At 39.9% G+C, this 22,457-nt stretch overlaps 1 protein-coding gene across 4 annotated transcripts in view; it reads right to left on the reverse strand.

Annotated features, from left to right (window-relative positions):
- LOC125464168 (citron Rho-interacting kinase) overlaps positions 1 to 22,457 on the reverse strand; it is a 197,615-nt gene that overhangs the window by 75,564 nt on the left and 99,594 nt on the right. For all 4 annotated transcript variants that reach the window (XM_059655120.1, XM_048556312.2, XM_059655121.1 and 1 more), the window contains 11 exons: positions 19,131 to 19,301; positions 18,455 to 18,508; positions 17,428 to 17,481; positions 14,365 to 14,505; positions 11,606 to 11,731; positions 8,262 to 8,357; positions 7,733 to 7,849; positions 7,395 to 7,504; positions 4,686 to 4,860; positions 1,952 to 2,149; positions 1,311 to 1,364 (listed from right to left, as the gene is read on the reverse strand). In XM_059655120.1, coding sequence (XP_059511103.1) covers positions 1,311 to 1,364; positions 1,952 to 2,149; positions 4,686 to 4,860; positions 7,395 to 7,504; positions 7,733 to 7,849; positions 8,262 to 8,357; positions 11,606 to 11,731; positions 14,365 to 14,505; positions 17,428 to 17,481; positions 18,455 to 18,508; positions 19,131 to 19,301 — 1,296 coding nt within the window. The remainder of the gene's footprint in view (positions 1 to 1,310; positions 1,365 to 1,951; positions 2,150 to 4,685; positions 4,861 to 7,394; positions 7,505 to 7,732; positions 7,850 to 8,261; positions 8,358 to 11,605; positions 11,732 to 14,364; positions 14,506 to 17,427; positions 17,482 to 18,454; positions 18,509 to 19,130; positions 19,302 to 22,457) is intronic.

The following is a 22,457-nucleotide window of genomic DNA, read 5'->3' on the forward strand; positions in this document are numbered from 1 at the left end:
ACTGAATATACACACACCCAGGACTCTCTGCTCCTGCAAGTCCTTTAGAATAGTATCCTTAATATTATACAGTTTCTCTATATTCCTTGTTCCAAAATGCATCACTTCACGCGTCTCCACAATGAACTTTTTCTATCACTCATCCACCACTCCACTAACATATCAACGTCCTTCTGAAGGTCTACACAAACTTCCCTACACTTTATGCTTCTTTCAAATTCTGTGCTTTCCACAAATTTTGAAATTTATCCCGAGCACCAAGACTTAAATCATTTTATATAAGGAAAAACATGGGTCCAAATACTGATCCTAGGAAACCCTCTTTCTGTCCTGAAAGGTACCTGATATTGTTACTCTTTCATATCTCGGCCAACATTGCTATGGAGCCATTTATTCCATGGTCAAGGATTTTACTCACAGGTCTGTTATGTGGCAACATATCAAATGTTGTTTAGAAGTCCCCGTTTACTACAAAGGCTTTCCTCTCTCATTGGCCTTCTCTGTTACCTCTTCAAAAATATTCCAGCAAATTAGTTAGACATTATTTTTCCTTGGGAAATCCACGCTGACTCTTGCAAATTGGTCTTCCATGTAACCACGTAACTATTAATGCTACCCCGAACAATTTTGGCGAGATGCTCCTCACCACTGACATTATCATCTGAAATTGCTGAGTGGATCTTTTCAACCTTTTTCGAGAAAGGCTGCATGGTCTGAAATTCTCCAATCCTCCAGAATCACTTCCAAATCCAGGGAAGATTTAAATGAATCTGCAATTTCTATTCTCACTAAGTTTAGATACATCTTATCTGATCCTAGAGCCTTATCAATTTCACGTACCAACAACTTATCCAATGCGTCCTAATCAATTTTATTACCTTCAATGCCTGAGCAGCATCGGTTTCAAAGATAAAGACAGATGCAAAGTATTAACTTAACACTTCCGCTCTTTTTACCACCTATTATTATTTATGCACTTATAGAAGATTATACAGGTTTATATTAGGGGCCAGTTTTTTTTCATAACCCCTCTACTTCTCATCCTCACATCCTGTCTGAACCTTCTGTTTTTAAACTCTGTTCTCAATTGTACCCAATAGCCATCATATTTTTACTTCCACTTATCTATCTCTCCCCACATGTGATTACTAGCCAGACACTATTGCTACTTAGGCATTCCCATCCCATTTACTCCATTCAGGGCAGTCAGATTCCTTGTTCAATCCAACAATTCAGCAAAATGACAATGCAAAAGCTATTAATACTAGTGCTTGCAATCAGTGCAAACTCTTTCAGTGCTTGTTACATACCGTGCAACTTTCTCGAAGGCTTTCAAACTTGTTGTGAATTTCATCACGGTGTGCCTGATGAAACAAAATACATGTATCACAAGATTCTAACAAGCATCTTTACTGTTAAAAAAAAGGGTACTCTCTATTGAGTTGATGTTAAAAGAAGACATTATACACCTTAAAAGTCAGCTACATGTCATTATGTACATATACATCAAACATCCTGGATGAAAGCAGACATTCTGTGTAGATGTTCTTTTATATGATAAACAAGCTGCACTACAGAGATTAGAATGCATAAAGCAAAGTTAATAAAGGATGACTGTTACATGAGACAGTGCATGGGTGTCAATTTAAATTTGGGCAAAGCAGCAATTCAGTGACTGTCTGCCCGAAATGTCAGAGAAGGTTTCAGACACAGACTGGAAAAGGTATCTCTTGTTAAAATTCACTTCATAATCATGCCATGCCCATAGAATTCTTTAAAGAACTTGCTTAGAAGCTGATCGTTTCCTTGGCTACTTCACAACGACAGAAAATTACACTCTTCCTCCGACTACACAGCTTTCCAGAATCTCAAACTGCTTCATCAGGGAGTCTCCCAAAAATAAGTGAGTGGTATCAACCTGCACTTTGAGCATCATCATGGTGAGACTGACCCTCAGAGATTGGATCTCCTCCTCTGCCTCAGCAGTCGTCTCTTCCAGCTCAGCCTTGGCCATTTGCAATTGGTTCTCCAGGGCAGTTTTTGTGCTTTGCAGACTCCTAATCTGAGCCTCCTTCTCCTGCAAGGCTAATTGCAATTCATTCCCCTGTTTTTTCAGTTCCAATTTCTGCTGCTCATGTTCCAAGCTGGCCTGTGGAATGGTATAAAAATGCAACTTTAATATAGCTATCATCAACGCTTGCTGCAACGTGTACTGATTTTACAACAGATTTATGCTGATTTAACTTTACCAGACTGAATCTTGTATCCTAACTTTAACTCTTATTTAACCACTGCAACAATTTAAAAATTCTTATCCCACTTTTCAAATTCCGGTATGGTCTAACCCCTCCCTCTCTAAACTCCTTCAATTCCACAACTCATACCTTTGCTCCTCTAATCCAGGCCCCTTAAGCATTCCCAATTTTAATTGTTCTACTATTGATGTATACTTCTCAAGTTGCTAAGGCCCCAAAGTCTGAAAACCCTCTCTAAAATTCTCTGCCTTTGTATCTGTTTCTCCTTTAACATACACCTCTTCAAGCCCACTTTTTTTTTTAAAACTGCCCAAATATCTCATGGGACTTGGGTTCAAATTTTGCTTTACAGAGTGCTGAACAGGAGTCATATCAGACTTGAAATGTCATCTCTGTTTTGTTCTCCACAGAAGCTGCTGGACCTGCTAAGTTTCTTCAGAACTTGGTTTTATTTCAGATTTCTGGGCATCTGCAGTTTTTTTCGTGAAGCATTTTAAACTTTTCTAATTAGATTAAATGTCCTATATAAATACACATTGTTGTAGCAAATTTACAGCTTTACAGAATTTTTCCCATTCTTTGAGAGCTTTACTGGTAAGTGGTGAACTGCCTTCTTGAACCACTGCAGTCCATCTGATGTAGGCACATGTACAGAGCTCTTAGGAAGGGAGTTTCAGATTTTGATCAAGCAATAGTGAAAGAGAAGCAATAAATTCCAAGTCAGGGTGGTGTCTTTCTTGGAGAAGAACTTGCAGGTGATATTCCCATATTTCTGCTGCCCTTGTCCTTCTAGATGGTAGAGGCCTCAAGTTTGGAAGATGGTATCAAAGGAGGCTTGGTGCATTAATACAACGCATTTTGCATCCTAAATTTTGGTCTCATTTTCTGCCAATGTGGGTTGATGACAAGGGGGCTAATATTAAAGTTGGTGCATTGGGTTCTAATCAATAGGCCTTTGTTCTGAACAGTGTCAAGCTTCCTAAAGCTGTACCCATCCAGAAATATTGAGAGGATTCTGTCTCAGTCCTTCCTTCTAAGACTGATGGACAGACCTCAGGGAGATAAGAGGTCACAGAGTAATGTAGCATAGAAGCAGGCCCTTCAGCCCAAACTGGTCCATGCTGACCATGGTGCCTACTCAGCTAGTTCCAATTGCCTGCATTTGGTCTATATCCCTCTAAACCCTTCCCATCAATGTACCTATCCAAATGTTTAAACGTTGCTATTATACCTACCTCAACCACTTTCTCTGGCAGCCCATTCCATATACGCATCACTCTCTGCGTGAAGAAGTTGCCCCTCAGGGTTGTTCGTAAATCTTTCCCCTCTTACCTGAAACCAATGCCCTCAAGTTTTCAACTCCCCATCCCTGGGAAAAAGACTATTTGCATTCATCCTGTCTATGCCTCTCATGAGTTTATACACCTCAATGAGGTCACCCCTCAATCTCCTAAATTCCAAGGAATAAAGTCCTTTCCTGGCAAACATCTCCCTATAACTGAGGGTGTGCTAAACCTGGCAACATCCTCGTAAATCTTCTTTGCACACTTTCCAGTTTAACAATGTCTTTCCCAGAACAGGGTGACCAAAAGTGTACACAATACTCCAAGTGTCGCCTCACCAATGACTTATACAACTGTAACATAACATCCCAACTCCTATACTCGATGCCTTGACTGATGAAGGCCAGTATGCTTAATGCCTTCTTCACCACTCTGTCCACCTGTGATGCCGCTTTCAATGAACTATGTGCTTGTACACCTAGGTCCCTCTGTTCCACTACACTCCTTAATTAAGTTACAGAATAGTAATCTCAGCCTCTGAGTTGTGGCTGGTCCAATTCAGTTTATGCTCAATGGTAAGGAGGAGGATAGTGGGAGATTCAGTAATGGTAATTTGATTGAATATCAGGGGGAGATGGTTAGATTCTTTTTGGAGATGGGCAATGCCTGGTACTAATACAGGGAAAGCCACGGCCTAATGGTATTATAGCTGAACTGTTAATCCAGAGACCCAGGATAATGTTCTGAAGAACTGGGTTCAAATCCTACCATGGCAGGTTGTGGAATTTGAATGCAATAATAAAAATCTGTAATCAAGAGTCTAACAATGGCAAAAAATCCATTGTCAATTGTTGGGAAAAGCCCATTTGGTTCACTAATTCCTGTTATTCAATGAAACTGTCATCCTTACCTGGTATGGACTACATGTAGCTCCACACCAATATGGTTGACTCTTTACTGCCCTTTGGGATGGGCAATAAATGCTGGCCTAGCCAGTGATGCCCTCATTGTGTGAATGAATAATAAAAACAAAGTCTAGTGAAAACATTATATCACCTATCAGCTAATACTCGAATTTCACATAATTAAAACTGATTGGATGCAAAGACAAGTTATTATTTCCTGGTTACCATTTGTGTGTTCTCACCTCCCTGAGCTTGGTTTCAAGCTCTAATAATTTGTTCTTGCTGCTTTGTTCATCCTGGTTGATCTTATCCATTTGTTCCTCCAGTTTCTGGTTGTGAGCATCCAGCTTCCCTGCCTGAGCCTCCAAATAAAACTTCTGCTGCCTGAGCTCTGCAATCATCTCCTCCTGTGCCTTCCTGCCATGGAATTTAAACAGACGCAATTACAAATAGGCTCAAATGTTGCTTAAAGTAGCTACCCAGGCAAACGGATCATGGTAAACAGAGTATCTGACAGGTGGCTTGCTTATGTATTTGTAGTAAAAGAACCATTCATTCTGTTCATTTATTTGCCATAACTCTATTACTGTTTCTTACATTCTAAATTATTAATGCAGCTAAAAGAAAAGACTTATTTATTACACATCTTCCATTATCACCGGACCTTACAGGAAACAAAGCGCTTGTGAAGTTTAGTAAATAGTTTTAGAAAGATTGCATCCAATTTGTTCGAGCAGCTCTCATAAACAGCAACATGATAATGGCTAAATAAACTTTTCTGAGATGTTGATTGAGGTGAAACAATTGGCTATGAAGTGTAAAAAGACACCCCTGGTCCTCTTTGAAATAACACCACAGGATCTTTTACTTCCATTTCAGTGATTAGATGATGGACAGAATTTTAGCAGGCGATTTGGGAGGAGGTGGAGTTAGGGTCATGCCCACCGGTTGGAGTTGAGGCAGGGAGGTCTCATCATTTTTGTGGGGGAGGCTGTGATGAAATCCGATGTGCTGCAAGCATTTACAAGGTCACCATCGGGCCTTACAAAATTGAGGTTCCCAGTGGTAGAAGTCCTGGCTGTAACAGTTGCCAAATACACAATCAGGGGTTGGCAGTTCCTCATCCCAAAAGACTAGCAAGAGAGATAACTACTTATAGAACCGCATCCATCCAAGGTTCAGGATTTTAGAGGGACTCCAGGTCATAAGTAGGTTAAGGGATTGCAGGGTGAGGTCGGAAGCAAGAGCTGTAGGGTTCCTATCAGCAGCCATACCCTACCTTATGCCAGGTCTCTTTATTGGGTAGAGTAACTGATAGTGAGGGAAAACCTCTCATTCCCATGGATGTTTTTGGTCATCCTTCTATGGTTGCAAGAAAACCACATGACCCCCATTTAAATTATTTTTAAACAGCCAGTTTGGACATGCTATCATAAAATCCCGAGGCAGGAACAACTAGAACCCAGACTTTCGAGCTTGTGTGAATTGTTCATTTAAATGCACTTAATTGACGGCTTGCCACTGGGGAATCCTACCTTAAGTGCCTTCCTCCCTTCCCCATCAAGTAATATATTAGTTACACATGGTCAAAAAGAATAAACCTCCCTTCATCTGAATGTTTTACCTTAACTACCATTTCACAAAAAAGCACAACTAAGGCACCATTGTGACATTCTTGACCATTGTCCAAGGAGGGATATCTTATGGCAGTTGTACAGGGCATTGGTAAGACCACATCTGGACTGTAGCATGCAGATTTCGTCTCCCTGTCTAGAAAACTATATGCTTGCCATTGAGGCAGTGCAGCAGAAGTTTACTCGGCAGCTACTGGGAATAGGAGGACTGTCCAATGTGGACAGATTGGGCCTGCATTTACTAGAGTTCAAAAGAATGGGAGGAGAATCTGATCAAAACATTAAAATTCTAACAGGACTGGACAGAGGAAGGAAGTCTTCCCTGTTTGGAAAGTCTAGAACTGGGATAGAATGGTCTCATATATGGAGTAGGCCATTTAGGACTGAGATGAGAAGGAACCTGTAGAATTTTCTAACTCTGAAGGCTGTGGAGGCCAAATCACTGAATATGTTTGAAAAAAAATTGGATTTTAAAGGCATCAAGTAGTATGGGTAGAAAGCAGGAGTATGATACTGAATTAGAGCATTTGCCATGAACATATTGAATGGCAAGAAGGCTTGAATGGTCAAATGGCCTACTCCTGCTCCAAGTTTCTGTGATTCTATTCCTGTCCCAACCATACTGTTAACTTGGAATGAATGTCAACATTAATGTGGAATTAAATGCTGGTGCATCACGAGTTTGAGGCGATTGACAAGTTTTTGATGCAACTTCATGGAATTCATCTGTTTGTGAAAGTGTATTTTGTGATTTTGTCGACTTTTAATTAGGCTGTCATTTACTAAGGTAATCAATTTATCATCACAATAACGTCTATGATTTTTAATGGTTTTGTGGTAATCACGTTCAATAATCCTGTAATTTTTTTAAACTTTGATCCACAAATCAGTTCTATGTCTATCACTGCTAAAAACTGGGATATACCAATAGATACCATAGCAGACCCTATTGAGAAGATGCTCTCCTCTGTAATTTAGACCGGTTTTACATACAGCAGGAGGAAGATCAATATGTGCCAGCCTGCTCACCCAACAAATATACTCCAGTTGATTTCTTTATATTTCTGTTTCCACTTGTTTAGATCTGCCTAAATATAATTCTGTTGCATCCTACATCCAACTTTCTACTCCAGATCTGACCTTGTACATAAATTAGAAGCTAGCCTCTATATTACAATTTTAGGAGAAAGCAACTGTTAACAAAAACTGAGAAGTTGAATAAATTAATTGTTTCTGGCAATTAAACAACAGGTTGTAAATTTAACTAAACCTATAACCATGTATTTACTTTATAAACTTTGACAATTCAAGACTCACATGCTTCTCTGGGTAAAGATGCTGCTGTTTGCTGCAAGTTTATTTGCCTCTGAGAGTTCTGCTACCCTCTGTTCCAAAGACTTTATCTTTGAATCCATGGCATTGATTGTCTGAAATATGAAGTGCACTAGAATCAGATTATAAAGGATCAGACAACAAAGATCAAGGAAGCAAGGGAAGGACAAATGTAAAATGTGAAAAAGCTTTCTAATCTGAGAAGTGCAGGCCGTCTTTAAAATTGGTCACCTTCTGAAATGAAATTATTAATAAAATGCTTACTTCCATAGCAACTTCAGTTCATAGTTAGATTTTAAATTTAATGTTAATTTCTTGCATACCGCTTTCTGATCATCTATCAGTTTGCACTTTTTACGTGAGTCCTCCTCATGCCTGAGGCGAGAATCTTCTAAGGACTCCTTATTGGCAATGCCCATCTTCACCTGAGCTTCCATGACCTATAAGAGAGTACAACACAAATAAAAAGATGATGGGATGCTCTCCACAAGTAATGGCAAACAGCATTGTTCAGCTGTCAAAGGGAGAAAAGTTTAGATTAATTTTGCATCAGTCAGAAAATGTTCTTGTCCTAACCCACTCTACAACATCTGTTATTTTCTTCGTTCAAATTAAGGAAACAAGTCCATCAGTGACTATTTTCAGCTAAGATACTTGCTCCACATTTAAGACTAATGGACGTATTGAGTGAAAGGAAATAGGCTGGCAGAAATTGCAGAAATATTGCAGCTCTCAAGGCATGGCTCATGATTGATCTAATGACCAGTTCAATCTGTACTCCCAGAAACCGGCACAAGATACTTGTTACCCTTGTTACACAATCAAATTTTCAATATAAATTTTGTTTTTCACCTTCATTTTATCTTCATAGAGCTGTTCTTTCTGTCGAAGATTAGTTTCCATGCGTTGAGCTGTTGCCTGAGCCTCACACCAGCTCTCCTCTAACTCCTGTGTTAGGATAGAGCAGGATCATTGTGAGTACCATAATAAAGAGATAGGTTATTTGTTTAGATGGTGGTATCCACAGGTAGGAGGTATTCATATCACAACAAAATCATAGCCATAGAAGTCTACAGGTTGTTGACTTGCTGACTGAGCTGGCTTGTTTTCGTTCAGATGTTTCTTCACAATTCTAAGTGATGAAATGTATGAATGAGAACAAGCCAGCTTGGCAAGCAAGTCAGCAACCTCACCCACAACCCAAGCTACAGATCTTTGCCAATACAGAGATCTACAGTGCAGAGGACTGCACCAATCAAAAACAATGATAAACTATGATAAACCCATTTGCCAGCATTTAGTCCATAGCCTTGTATGCTTTGGCGTCACAAGCAAACATCTAAATAGTTAAATGTTGAGGGTTTCTGCCTGTACCACCATAGAGTTTCAGATTGCCGCTACTAAGTGAAAAAAGAACTTCCTCACATCCCCTCTAAACCACTCAGCCCTTTCCTTTATACCTATGCCCTGAGGCCATTGATCAGTCAATGGAGGAAAAGTTCCTTCCTGTCCACTGTCTATGCCCCTCAATTTATATATCTCAATTATGTATCCTTTTAGTCCCCTCTGCTCCAAGGAGACCAACCACAATCAGTCCAAATATCTCTTCATAACTAAAACTCTTCAATCCCAAGTATTGTCCTGGTAAATTTCCTTTGCACCCTCTTTAATGAAATCGCATCCCTTCCGTAATGTGAATCCCAGAACTACACATAGTACTCTAGCTGTGGCCTAACCAATGTTTCATATAATTCCAGCAATCCCTCCTGCTCTTAAATTCAATGCCTTCTTTACTACTTTATTTCCCTATCCCACTACCTCAAGGGATCACGGTCAGGCATTTCAAAATCCCCTTGATACTTGGTGCTTCTCAGGGTCCTACTCTTCATCATGTATTGTTTTGTGTGTACTGCCCAAGTGCATCACCTCATGTTTATTGGATTGAATTTGATTTGCCACTCATCAGTTCATCTAATCACCCTGTTTATATCCTCCTATAATCTAAGGCGTTCCTCCTCACTATTTACCACTCCCCTAATTTTTTCTCTCATCCAGGAACTTACTGATCAAGCCTCCGACATTCAAGTCTAAATTGTCTATAAAAACTACAAACAGCAAGGGCTCCAACACTGCAGAACCCCTCTGGACACAGGATTCCAATCACAAAAACACCCTCGAACATCGCCCTCTGCTTCTTGCCACTTAGCTAATTCTGGATCCAATTTGTGAAATTTCCATGGGTCCACGGACTCTTATCTTTGCGAACAGTCTCCCATGCGAGGCCTTATCAAAAGCCTTGCCTAAGTCCAAGCAGGCTGCAATGAATGTATTCCCTTGTTTGCACACCTGGTCACCTCTCAAAAATTCAACCAAGTTGGTCAGATATGGCGTCCCCTTAACAAAACCATGCTGACTGTTCTTGACTAATTCCTGCCTCTCCAAGTGCAGATTAATTCTGTCCCTCAGAATTGCTTCCAATAGTTTCTCCAGCATTTAGGTTAGACTAACTGGCCTGTAGCTTACTGGTTTATCCCTTCCTCCTTTCTTGAATAACGGGACCACACTAAAGATCGTCCCTCCTCTGATACCTCTTGTGGCCAGAGAGGAATTGAAAATTTTTGCTACTGTCTTGGCTTAACTCACTCAACAACCTGAAATACATTTCACTTGGCCCTGAATAATTATCTACTTTTAAGCCTCAGAGGCCATTCAGAAGCTCCTCTGTCTATGCTAACTTCTTTAAAGTACATAAAAGTCCTTCTCCCTGATTTCTGTATCCACATCATCCCTCTCTATAATGAGCAATGACACGAAGTATTCATTTAGAACCCTACCCATGTCCTTTGCTTCTATACACAAATAGGATAAGCATATGGATGATGATGGGATAGTGTGGGGGGTGGGGTTGGGCTTAGATTAGTTCACAGGTCAGTACAACATCAAGGGCCGAAGGGCCTGTTCTGCACTGTATTGTTCTATGTTCTAAATAATCAATGAGGTCCTTAATGGGCTCTATTCTTTCCATCCTTAATTTACTTCAAATGCGTATGAAACAAAAACTTGGTTAGTATCTAATTTTTGTGAAGACAAGGTTGAGACATCAAATCTTTTCATAGAATAACTGTCTTGCACCTCATGTAATGCCAAAGGTGAATGATCAACTCGCTAAAGACTTCAAAACTCCCTGTAATTCATTCATTAAAATATGACATTACATCCTCATGCAGCACACCACCATGTAAGTCACCTTTATTTAGTCAAAACTGTTGGCAACACACTGGACAGTGAAACATACCTTGCAAAAAACCACAGCAACATTACTTGAAATCTTGATGCTAACCTCAAATACTGCCCTGAAATCTATAGCCCCTTTTATGTTCGTTGATTCAGTAACCTATCTTATTCCCTTTTTCATTATTCTAAATGAATGCAGTGCCTGATAGACTATTCCATAAATAGACATAAGAAATCAAGTTTCACAGCATGTTTAAGACATTAAATTACGTTTCTTCATAAAAGCACACTGTCTTCTTCTTCCACCAACAACCCCCGGTCCAAATTCACCTTTCCTACTTTTGTACAGGCAAGACTCCCACATCCAGAATACTTATCTTCACTAATGCTACCGCTCCAGTCTCTTAATTTTACAATGAGAGCCTATTCCTGCATAACAGTGCCAAAGAAGAAGACTTTACATCAATCATTGTGGTGCCTAATAGAGTGTATTAAGCTGTATAGGATTGCAAAATCAAAAAACTGACAAATTTAATGCTTTACACCAAGCATACAACCACTACAGCAGGGCAGTGTCAGGCATCTTTCCGGCACAGTTTAAGAAAAACCAGTACCAGTTCAGAGAAACTGATTCTTTTCCTTGGAATTTGCCGTGAGAAGCTACAGATGGAATGAAATGGTAGTGAACCAATACTAGAACCCCTACACATGATGTGACAGTGGTCAACTTGAACAACAGCATGCTAATATCTTCAAATGGTTACTTGCCCAGGTAGTTAAGTGAAGGTGGTGGCCCTATAAAATGTACCGAACCATGAAGCGGATAAAGGGCAGGGATGATTAGAAAGATTTATAACAATTTCTTTTCGTTAGCTTCCTAACAGGTAGGCTTCCTCTTACACTGCTAACGTGATTCTGTAATTTTCATTTCCTGGGCCTCATTATCAACATCTTACACATACCAGGATTTTCTGAGCCATTTGCTGGATTTGCTGAGATTTTGTCTGCAAATCTTCCTTTAGCTTGTTTTCTCGCCGCTCTACCATTTCAAGTCGCTTCACTTGGTTCTCCAGAGACTTGCGGCGTTCCTACAATTATTAACACAATCAAAATTATTGTTGGATCTACAAACTCACTTGCACAGGTTATTAACATATGACCACACAAATGATTGTAAAAATAAACTATTTGTCAGTCACTGAACTATATTTTTTAAAAAAATCAACTCTGTGCCTTAAATGCACACAAGGCAACATATAGGACACTGTAATTTTCAAGTAATATTTTACACCAAATTATTAAGAGAATGCCCATATATCACAATGTATGTTAAGTGGCTTGATGGTAATGTTAACAAAACTTCTATAAATAAAAGAAGAATGCTTATTAAATGAACAGTCATGTCTGTCCTACAGCATGTGAGCCATGACTGGGTCTCCACAGAGCAGCATACCTTTCAAGATTGACCAAAACTTTCTTGCATGTTTAACGACACATTGGATATATCCAATCGGATGACTACCTGTCTGAAACATAATGGCTTTATACTGGTAAGAAACAGAAACTTGAATTCATGTAGTGCCTTTGCAAAACCTCAGGATATTTCAGCACACTTCAGAGCTAATGAAGCATCTTTGAAATGCAGTCATCATTGTCAGAAAACAGTGGTGTTTATTTTCCAGTGTTGTACATCATGCAAAGGTCTCTAGTACAGAATTTAAGGAGGGAATTCTGGAGCATAGTCTCTAGACAGCAGAAGGCTCAAGTGCTGGTGATGTGAAGGATCAGGGAAATGCACAAGGGGCCATTGTCTGAACCATGAAGAGCTACGTGGTGGTGATATAGCTGAAGGAACTTAGAGATAGGAAGGGAAAAGACCTAAAGAAGGGTTGAAAAAGAAAGAAAGATTCAGATTCCTCAAAATTCACTTGGAAGCTGACATGAGTCCATGGGAAAGAACATAAGCAACAAGGTGGAGTTCAAGAGCTAACAGTATGGAACTGGAGGAACACAGCAGGCCAGGCAGCATCAGAGAAGCAGGAAAGTTGACGTTTTGGGTCAGCACCATTCTTCACAAAAAGGGGTCCTGACACGAAATGTCATCTTTCTTGCTCCTTTGATGCTGCCTGGCGTGCAGAGTTCCTCCAGCCCCACACTGTGTTATCTCGAACTGCAGAATCTGCAGTTCTTACTGTCTCGGAGCTCAAGACCTTTTGCAGAGGGCAGGAATAGCTCTCCCACCACCCCATACTTGATCAAGTTAAAGGCACAGAGGAAGGGAGAAAAAAACATTAATTGAAACACTTTGGCTACAAATAATTAGGCAAAAAAGAATCCAAAAGACAGAGCTGGACAAATAAGGAGAGGAAAGAGAGATTTGGTTGTTGTGTCAAAGGCAGAAGTGTGTTTGAAGATGGCAAAGAACTTTCATCCGACATGATAAGTCACAGGAGATAGGGCTTGTGTGATAACGAAGTGTGGGGCTGGATGAACACAGCAGGCCAAGCAGCATCTTAGGAGCACAAAAGCTGACATTTCGGGCCTAGACCCTTCATTAAATCTTTCTGAAGGAGGGTCTAGGCCCAAAACGTCAGCTTTTGTGCTCCTAAGATGCTGCTTGGCCTGCTGTGTTCATCCAGCCCCACACTTTGTTATCTTGGATTCTCCAGCATCTGCAGTTCCCATTATCTCAGATAGGACTTGTGACTTTGTTTACAGCAATTTCAACATGCTAAAGTCTTCAAATTTCCCAGGTAACTCATTCACTAAAATATGATATTATATCCTCATACATCCTCACGCAGCACACCAGAGTGTAAGTCATCTTTATTTAGTCAAAACTGTTGGCAACACCCTGGACAGTGAAACATATCATGTGAAAAACCACTGCAAGATTATTTGATAGAGCCAAACAGAGAGCTGGGGAAAAGACATATTGGTCGGGGAAGTGACATTAATCAAGATCGAAGAGGAAAGAGTTCGGGGTGAGGTCAACAATTTATAAAGGCAGAGAGGTTAGGGCCATGACAGGTTTATAGTGTAACTTTGAAATGGAAGGGCAGGGAATAGTACCCCAAGATAAAGAAACAATTTACAATAAGGCAAATTACTGCCAATGCGAGAAATATGAAATAAAATCTCAGAATCTGAAGAAGTCATATTAGACTTTCTCTCTGTTTCTTTCTCCACAGATGCTGCCAGACATGTTGAGGTTCTCCAGCATTCTTTGTTTTTAAACTAGTAACAATGTCAGCTGGCACAGAACCAGCGCAGAAGTTGGGTGGTCTGCAGTTTCGTTGGAATGAGATCAAATGAATAGTATATGTGGGTTTCATGGTCGCTATGAGATCAGACTAAGTATGATGAAATAAAGGGGAGAAACTAAGAGAGATTTGGATTTGGGAGCAGAGATGGTGAAGCTATGGCCAAAAGTCCAAGTCAGAGGGCCTGTGAAAGTTTGGAGATGCAGCAAAGGCAACTGAACCGATAGCCAGAAATTTGTAAAGATTGTGGATGAAAGAGTAGAAGTATGGGTGTGGTGCAACTTAGGTTCTTAAAATGAAAATGCATTTTGTCAAGCAAATAGCTGAAAGAAATGCAAAGTCAGGAAAAAGCTCTGGGATGGCCAGCATTTTGCTTTCAGGTGAGCACTTGTTACTTGTCAACTGAACCACCTTATCCTATTGACAAACTGTGTTCGGCATTTAATTCTACACTGTACCTCAGACTCCACCAGTTTCTTCCTGATACTCTCACTGGAGTTCTCACGACCCTGTAGTTTCTCAAGGTCTCTCTCTGCACGTTCTTTAGCTTGACGCACATTCTGTAAAAGATCTGTAGCTTCAGAGCTTGCTTTCACTGCCTGAAAGAGTCAAAGAACAAAAATGATGCAAGAAACAGTCCATTCAGGATTCATTTTTAGTATTTAAACAAGGTGCTTTTCTGACAAAAATTGATTTTAGTTTCCTGTGGATCACCACATCTGATTCCTCGTCTCTAACCCAGACAGTTAGAACATAAACTTTTACAGGAACTTCAACTAAATCAAATAGACTTAGCTAAATTTTCATACTTGAATTTTATTTTTGGTATCCATGTGTATTGATTATTTACATATAATATCAATTAAAATCTCAGGTCAGATTGATATCCTCCAGAGGTAACTGTTAATGTAATTTAGTGATTGATCACATCAGATTACTCATAAATAATCACTGGCAGGTACAGAACTTAAACAATACTCAAATGAGACAAATCAAAGCTTTTTGTCTTGTACTCGTCAGGACTAGGATGTAAGAAGCAGACTTGAAGAAGTGGATTAGATATAGTAGAATCTGCAGATGCTGGAGAATCTGAGATAACAAGGTGTAGAGCTGGCTGAACACAGCATGCCAAGCAGCATCAGAGGAGCAGGAAAGCTGACGTTTCGGGCCTAGACCCTTCTTCAGAAATGGGGGAGGGGGAAAGGGATCTGAAAAAAAATAGGGAGAGAGGGGAGGCGGATAGAAGATGGATAGAGGAGAAGATAGGTGGAGAGGAGACAGATTAGATTCCCTACAGTGTGGAAACAGGCCCTTCGGCCCAACAAGTCCACACCGCCCCTTGCGGCATCCCACCCAGACCCATCCCCCTATAACCCACACACCCCTGAACGCTACAGGCAATTTAGCATGGCCAATCCACCTAGCCTGCACATATTTGGAATGTGGGAGGAAACCGGAGCACCTGGAGAAAACCATGCAGACACGGGGAGAATGTGCCAACTCCACACAGACAGTCGCCCGAGGATGGAATCGAACCCGGGTCCCTGGCACTGTCAGGCTGCAGTGCTAACCACTGAGCCAGCATGCCACCCTAACAGGGGCAGTTGTACACTAAACAATGGCACCTCCCAGTCGCAAACCATTTCAATTCCCTCTCCCAATCTGCAGACGGCGTGTCCATCCTGGGCCTCTTGCAGTGCCACAACGATGCTACCCGAAGGTTGCAGGAACAGCAATTCATTCCACTTGGGAACACTGCAGCCCAATGGTATCAATGTGGATTTCACAAGCTTTGAAATTTCCCCTCCCCCTACCACATCCCAAAACCAGCCCAGCTTGTCCTTCTCCTAACCTGTCCTTCCTCCCACCTCAAGCCTCACCCCCATCTCCTACCTACTAACCTCATCTTGCCCCCTTGACCTGTCAGTCCTCCCTGGAGTGACCTAACTCCTCCTTAACTCCCCACTTACACTCACCTTTACTGGCTCCAAACCCGCCTCTTTGACCGGCCTGTCTCCTCTCCACCTATCTTCTCCTCTATCCATCTTCTATCCACCCGCCCTCCCCATTTATTTCAGATCTCCCTTCGCCTCCCCCATTTCTGAAGAAGGGTCTAGGCCTGAAGTGTCAGCCTTCCTGCTCCTCTGACGCTGCTTGCCCTGCTGTGTTCATCCAGCTCTACATCCTGTTATCTTTGAAGAAGTGGATGCCAATTAAGCAGCATGAGAATAGTAAGTTGATTTGTTGGTCTATCGTTGTTACAGAGATGTAGCAGCAACAGTTAATTGTAACTCTTAGCTCTTAGATCAGGCAGATAGACAGATTCTTCAGCATATTGGCATGGAAATTCAACAAAGACTGGCATTCTCCATAATCCCTTTGTTCAATTCACAAATCAAAGTATGCAATGTATATAGGAAGTCCTCTACTTACATAAAGGAAGGTCCTGTGTGTTCAGATATGTAATTTCTAGCACCTGATTTGATAACCTTAAATTGACATCCAGTGTCATTCTTAGCAAAGTATGGATTATTTAATAAATACTGTCCATTAGCAATATCTGATCAAATGATAGACATAATAGTCTAAGGATTATAAGCATAGGCTACTGGGGTACATCAGCATGCTACAAATTATCATTGGTATCTGTTGTCTGATACACAGTCGACCTGTCACTGACATGCATGGCCTACATACCTGACAACACACCAGCAAGAAAATTTATATCACATTATTCATTTGTGTGATAGATAATTACTTGTGGCTTGATGGCAGCAATGACCGCCAATTCATATCAAGCAATACATCCCAAAGTCTTCCTACCTCCGAATTCAAACCAGGAACCAACAGGATACAATGGCAGCATTGCAGATTCCAAAGTCAGACACGTCATAAATACTTTTACAAGAGACTAAACCCCTGCTAGACATTCATTTTATTTTTCCATGTGACTTGCTAAAAGTATTTAGTGCAGTAAGCTGCCAAATTACAAGGATGATTTGCTTTAACAGGCTCAAACCACAAAACATCACAACATTTTCAGTGCTTTTATACTGTATGATGCAAGGAGATAAGATGTGCCATTATTCAACTTAAGCTCACATTTCTGAACAACAAGTTCCTAATACAGCAACATGCTATTTCCTAACGAATCTAGTGTTGGGATCCCAATGATCTCTTCCACTGCTGGCCACCCTCTGCATAAAGACTTCAAGATAGCTATTAAATTTGACTTTCACAACTTTCAGCAAGTCCCATTCATTTATTGTCACATAGCTTTATTTCAACATAGAAAGCAGAAAAAAAACGAAAAACCAGGCCTTTTTATATAATCCTTTCACCATGAAAATCTATCCTCCACAGTATCCCAGGCATTTGAACTGTAGAATATTCATCCGTACAAAGAAAATTGCATCTCCATATATTTTGGAACCATTTACATCTTTTCAATGAAAATGACTACCATTAAACTCAATTACACTCCCATCCTCTTGGTAATAGTAACCATTAAATGGTATTACCTTAGCGAGTTTTTCCTGCAACTCCTGTATTTTCTTTTGCTGTTCTGCATTCATCTGAAAGACACATAATAGGCCTTGAATTCAATGGACAAAAATTTACAAAACATATTTTGGTTTTCACAGTATTTTCATACATCTCCAACCTTAAATTTACACACATTACTGTCCGTTATTTCATGGGTAGGCGTCAATAAAAGATCAATGTTTTGCAATTTAAGAATTATGGAACAAGTGATTAATAGATGAGTTGAGGCAAATTCTTAAATCAAAACCATCAAATGGGTCCCCTTGTAGTTTATCAACTGCACATTAACAATGGCAATGCTTACATTTTTGAATTGCAGTTTATAGGACATTCAACTTTGTCTACAGTTTTCTGAAAGTATTTGTTAGCTTTGTGGTCAACTAAGTGTTTTCCAGCCCAAGCACTGAATGCACTTTAAAGTGCACACTACCCATATTCAGATAACATGCCCCAGCTCTCAACAACATGCCAAAAATAACACCCTAACTTTTAAGATACTAGATATGTTTTAAGTAACAGTATGGTTATATTTTGGAGTAACCTCAACATAACACTAATCAGACTGCTTTCTGTAATACTATGGTAGAACCATCTCCAATTTTTTGATTTTATTTAGTAAATACATTACTTTGGTCTTATCTCCAGTTCTGCAACGTTCAGCTCTACCTCTTACGTACACCTTATATTTATTTACAATCATAAATACATGTATAGCTTGCTTAAATATAGTTCCTTACTACCTGCTTCAATCCCTACAGAGGTGCAATTCTAGAACAGATTCATTTAAAGGCTGCCTTGATGTCAATCCAAATCTAAGCAAGCAATACATTCCTATTGGGATAGTCTCCAATTTTTTTTAAAAAAGTGAAGCTTTTTTAATATGTTAAAAGTAAATTATTTAAATAATTATCATTTATTTATGTCGTGGAGGTAAAGCCAAATAATGCATCTAAATGACAAATGAGTTAGTGAAGAAAAGCTAATAACACGCAAAGTACAAACCTTTTCCAATTTGGCATACACCTCTCCAACTTCAGCTTTTCCTTGGTCTCTGGTCTGTGAATGGAATACAGTCTTGATGTCAGTGACTTGCATCGAAGTGGTCTGTCCCCTTACAAATGTCCATACTGCACAGAATCTATTCTTAAAATTTGAGCAGAATTGCTCCGTAAAGATAAATAATATAAAAATACACAAAAGACAATACACATTGATAAGCTTTCAAAACAAAGTAGCTAAAAATTGAAACAAAGTTCAAGAGGTGACATGGTACAGTTGCTGACTAACCTCAAAAGATGTTTATTATATATGTAATATATAAAGAATATGTAAAGACCTTCAGCATATGGAGTGCATGAGTTTATTTTCACCCAAGTCTACCATCTGTCATGATGGATGCTTCAAGAACTACAAGGATGCTAAGATACCAAACCTAGTGAGAATGAGAAGCAGCTAAGTAGTGTCTAGATTTCAGCTAGGAACTTAGTTAATCTAAACTCAAGCATGACTATCAGTGTGAAAAATGTACATCCTGTCACTGTGACAGTCCTTTCTGTTTATGATATGTCAATAACCTCTCAGCATCTCAGGTTCCTCGGTATGTAACATTCCAATTCATCAGCTTGGCAGACATTCCACCCCACACTCACTCATTGTTAGGGCAGATACACAGACCAACCTTCTGAAGTTTCTGCTGGGATTCAGCTGCTTTCCGCCTATACTCATCTGCTGTAATTCGAGTATCCCGGAGTTCAGACTCATAGAGGTCAGCCCGTCGACGGGCAGCAGCAAGATCCTCTTCCAGCTGTCGTACAGTTACTTCCATTTCCTCCATTTGAGCATGGAACTCCTGTTAAAATTAGGAGAAAGAAAGCACAAAGGCTAGTGGAGTGCAGAAAGGAGGACAGCGTCCTCAAATCACTCAGAAATGTTGATAACTAGTTACAAAGCACAGAATTAAACTTAAGAAAAAGACCCTCACCCCTTTGTAAAAGGTGAAAACAGAAACTCAACACAAAAGCAAATTACTATGAATGCTAAGAATCTGTAATAAAACAGATAATGATGAAAATAAATCAGCAGATTTGGGAGCAGGTATAAAGGTTAGAATTAATTTCAGGCATTTGAACTTTCATGAGAAGCTCAAAATAGATTTTAAAGTGGTCATGTTTGTATACTAACTAATTTTAAGAGTCACTAAGTCCTGTAATAACACAAAACAAACATCCTTACGAGGAATTTGAATAGTCCATCAAGCTACGGTCAACACTGTCATGCAAATAATGATGGCATCCCAAACACCTAGCAAACCAGACAGAATAACCATTCTTTCCTTGTAATCATACTTTGTGAAGGTGTATAATTTTCATCTTGGAGGCTAGTTTCTAATAACAAATAACAAATGTCTGTATTGCTTGTTTTGTTGTCCCTAGTTTCGCCCTGTTGAACATGAATCTAATCGAAAAGAGTACTGCTCATATTTTCATATCAGAGTAGACAGCTTACTCGGATGAAACACACTTATTTTAAGAAATCTAACATTACATTAATTCTACAGGCTCATGGAGTCACTTACTGCACTGCATTTAGCAACAGGGTAACAAGTATTATTTTGTGTTCTCTCCACTTCTTTAATTTCACTATGATTGTAATTAGTAAACTTTCATTATGTGCATTATATACCATCTGCAATCAGAAGCATGTAGAGACAGAAGAAGTGAAAGTTGCAATAGAGTCCTCTCAAATTGTTTGTTGAAAGTAGTTCCAGGTTTAACTGTAATAGCTCTATGACAGGTTTTCAGACAGATGATAGACAGTATCAGTTAGAAAAGCTTAAACATTTGGAATATGATTGTAAATTGTATAAAAATAATAACAGTTAAGTGAGAGGAGAGATAGGAGACAAAGCCTAGTCCAAGAATAGAAATGTAAGAAAGCAAGCTGAGAGACATCGAATTAAAGTACCACTGGCAGATGGAGCCATTATTGGGAATGGGCCTGGGAGAGAGATGGAAAGTTGCAGCAGGCATACACCTATGGGAGAACAAGACAATTCAGCATTTCAAATGTGAGGTTAAAATCAGATCAGCCATGATCTTATTGAATAGCAGAGGAGGCCCAAAGGCTCAAATTGATCCACTCCTGCCATACATAACATTGGTTTAGGACTATTAAAGGAGACAGGAGAACACTTTTGTATACACTGACTAGCAGAGCGGAAGAAGCAGATTCAGTTATAGTGTTTGAAGGGGAATTGAATAAACATTTTTAAGACCTTTTAAAAATTGCCGGATTATTGGAAAACGGCAGGGGGTGAGACAATCTGAATTTTGGCTGCAGACAATCAATTCTCTGTGTGCTTCTCAACCACAATCTATAATCTCTTGGCATGGCATATCCCATTACAATCAAGCTAGAGGACCAATCCTGGTTCCATAAGGACTATAGGAGAGCATGCCAGAAGTTATATCAGGATTAGCCAAAAATGAGGTGCCAACGTGTTGGAGTTACAACACCAGGCTACGTGCTAAACAACAGGAGCTTGCTACAGACATATTTGAAATAGTCCCACAACGAGCAGATAGATAGATTGGCAGCCTGCCACATCCAGTCACAAGTAGTGACAGACAATTACACTATACCCAGGAGTCAGCTCAAAAGCAGCTCCCTACTCAATAATGGGTGCAACCACCGCATTAATGCTAAAGACAAGGTTCAAGTTTTTAAGCACCATCTCCAGCCAGCAGTGAATAATCAATTTTGGCTTCCTCCCGAAGTCCTGACTATCACATATCCTAGCGTTCAGACTATTTGATCCATGCCACAAACTACCAAGAAACGGTTTCAACGAAACAGACATTACACCCTGACCCCAGCCCAAATGTGTACTAATGATTTGTGCGCAAGAACCAACTACAGCCTTAGTCAAGTTGTTCCAGTGCAGTAGCAACATTGCAACCTAGTCAAGAATGTGGAAACGTGCCTGGGTATATCCTGTCTACCCAAACATCATTAAAATAGTAGAAGTTGTTCTTGACAGTGTTGTCAAGAAAAACAGACTTAACAACAAGCTGGTCAACTAAAGCTCAATTTGACTTCCATGCAAGCCATGTAGCTCCAGACCCCTATACAGCCTTCATTCAAAACATGGACAAGAAGGCTGAATTTCAGAAGGGAGGGGAAAATAATTACTCTTGATATCAAGGCAGCAATTAACTGAAATGTTACATCAGGGAACCCTAATAAAAGCAGAAGACAATGGGAATCAATGCAATACTCTCCATTACATGGAACTAATACAAAGTGGTTGTGGTTACGGAAGTCAACCAACTCAGCCCTAGAACAATGCCAAAGAACTTCCAAAGGTGTGCACCTCTAATTCATTCCAAGTTATTTTAATCAATCTATTTGGACATGTTATGAAACACATTCAGGGCATATGGAACTTGAGCCTTGGCCTCTAGGCTCAGAGGGAGGAATGCTGCCACAGTGTGTCACAATTGATGTTTTCTAATCAATCTGTTCAGACATGTTATCACACATCTCTGCAGCTGGTGGGACTTGAACCCAGGCCTCCTAGTCCAGAGATAGGGACATTACCACTGCACCACAAGATCCCCAAGGTGAACATTATTGATTGTACATATCTTTAACCTACCTGTTCAGACAAGGTCATGACAAGATCTGGAGCTGGTAGGATATGAATGAAGGCATCCTATTCCAGAGGTATGGACATTTCAACTGCACCATGAGTCAAATTCCTTAGTATAAATGTCCTAATTGCAAACATCTGAGCTGCTTTATCAGTGAAGTTTGTTACCATTATATAAGGAAGAAGTGGAATTGACGGCTCCACAATGTTGTTTCTTTGCCAATGCTTTATGCAGTGGAAAAAAAACTGAAAAAAAAACCCCCCACAGATTCTGTAAATCAGAAACAAAAATGGAGACTACTGGACAAGCTCAACAGGCCCGGCAGCATCTGTGAAGAGAAATCAGAGTTAACA

This window comes from Stegostoma tigrinum, chromosome 26 (genome assembly GCF_030684315.1).
Source record: "Stegostoma tigrinum isolate sSteTig4 chromosome 26, sSteTig4.hap1, whole genome shotgun sequence".
Classification (NCBI taxonomy): Eukaryota; Metazoa; Chordata; class Chondrichthyes; order Orectolobiformes; family Stegostomatidae; genus Stegostoma; species Stegostoma tigrinum.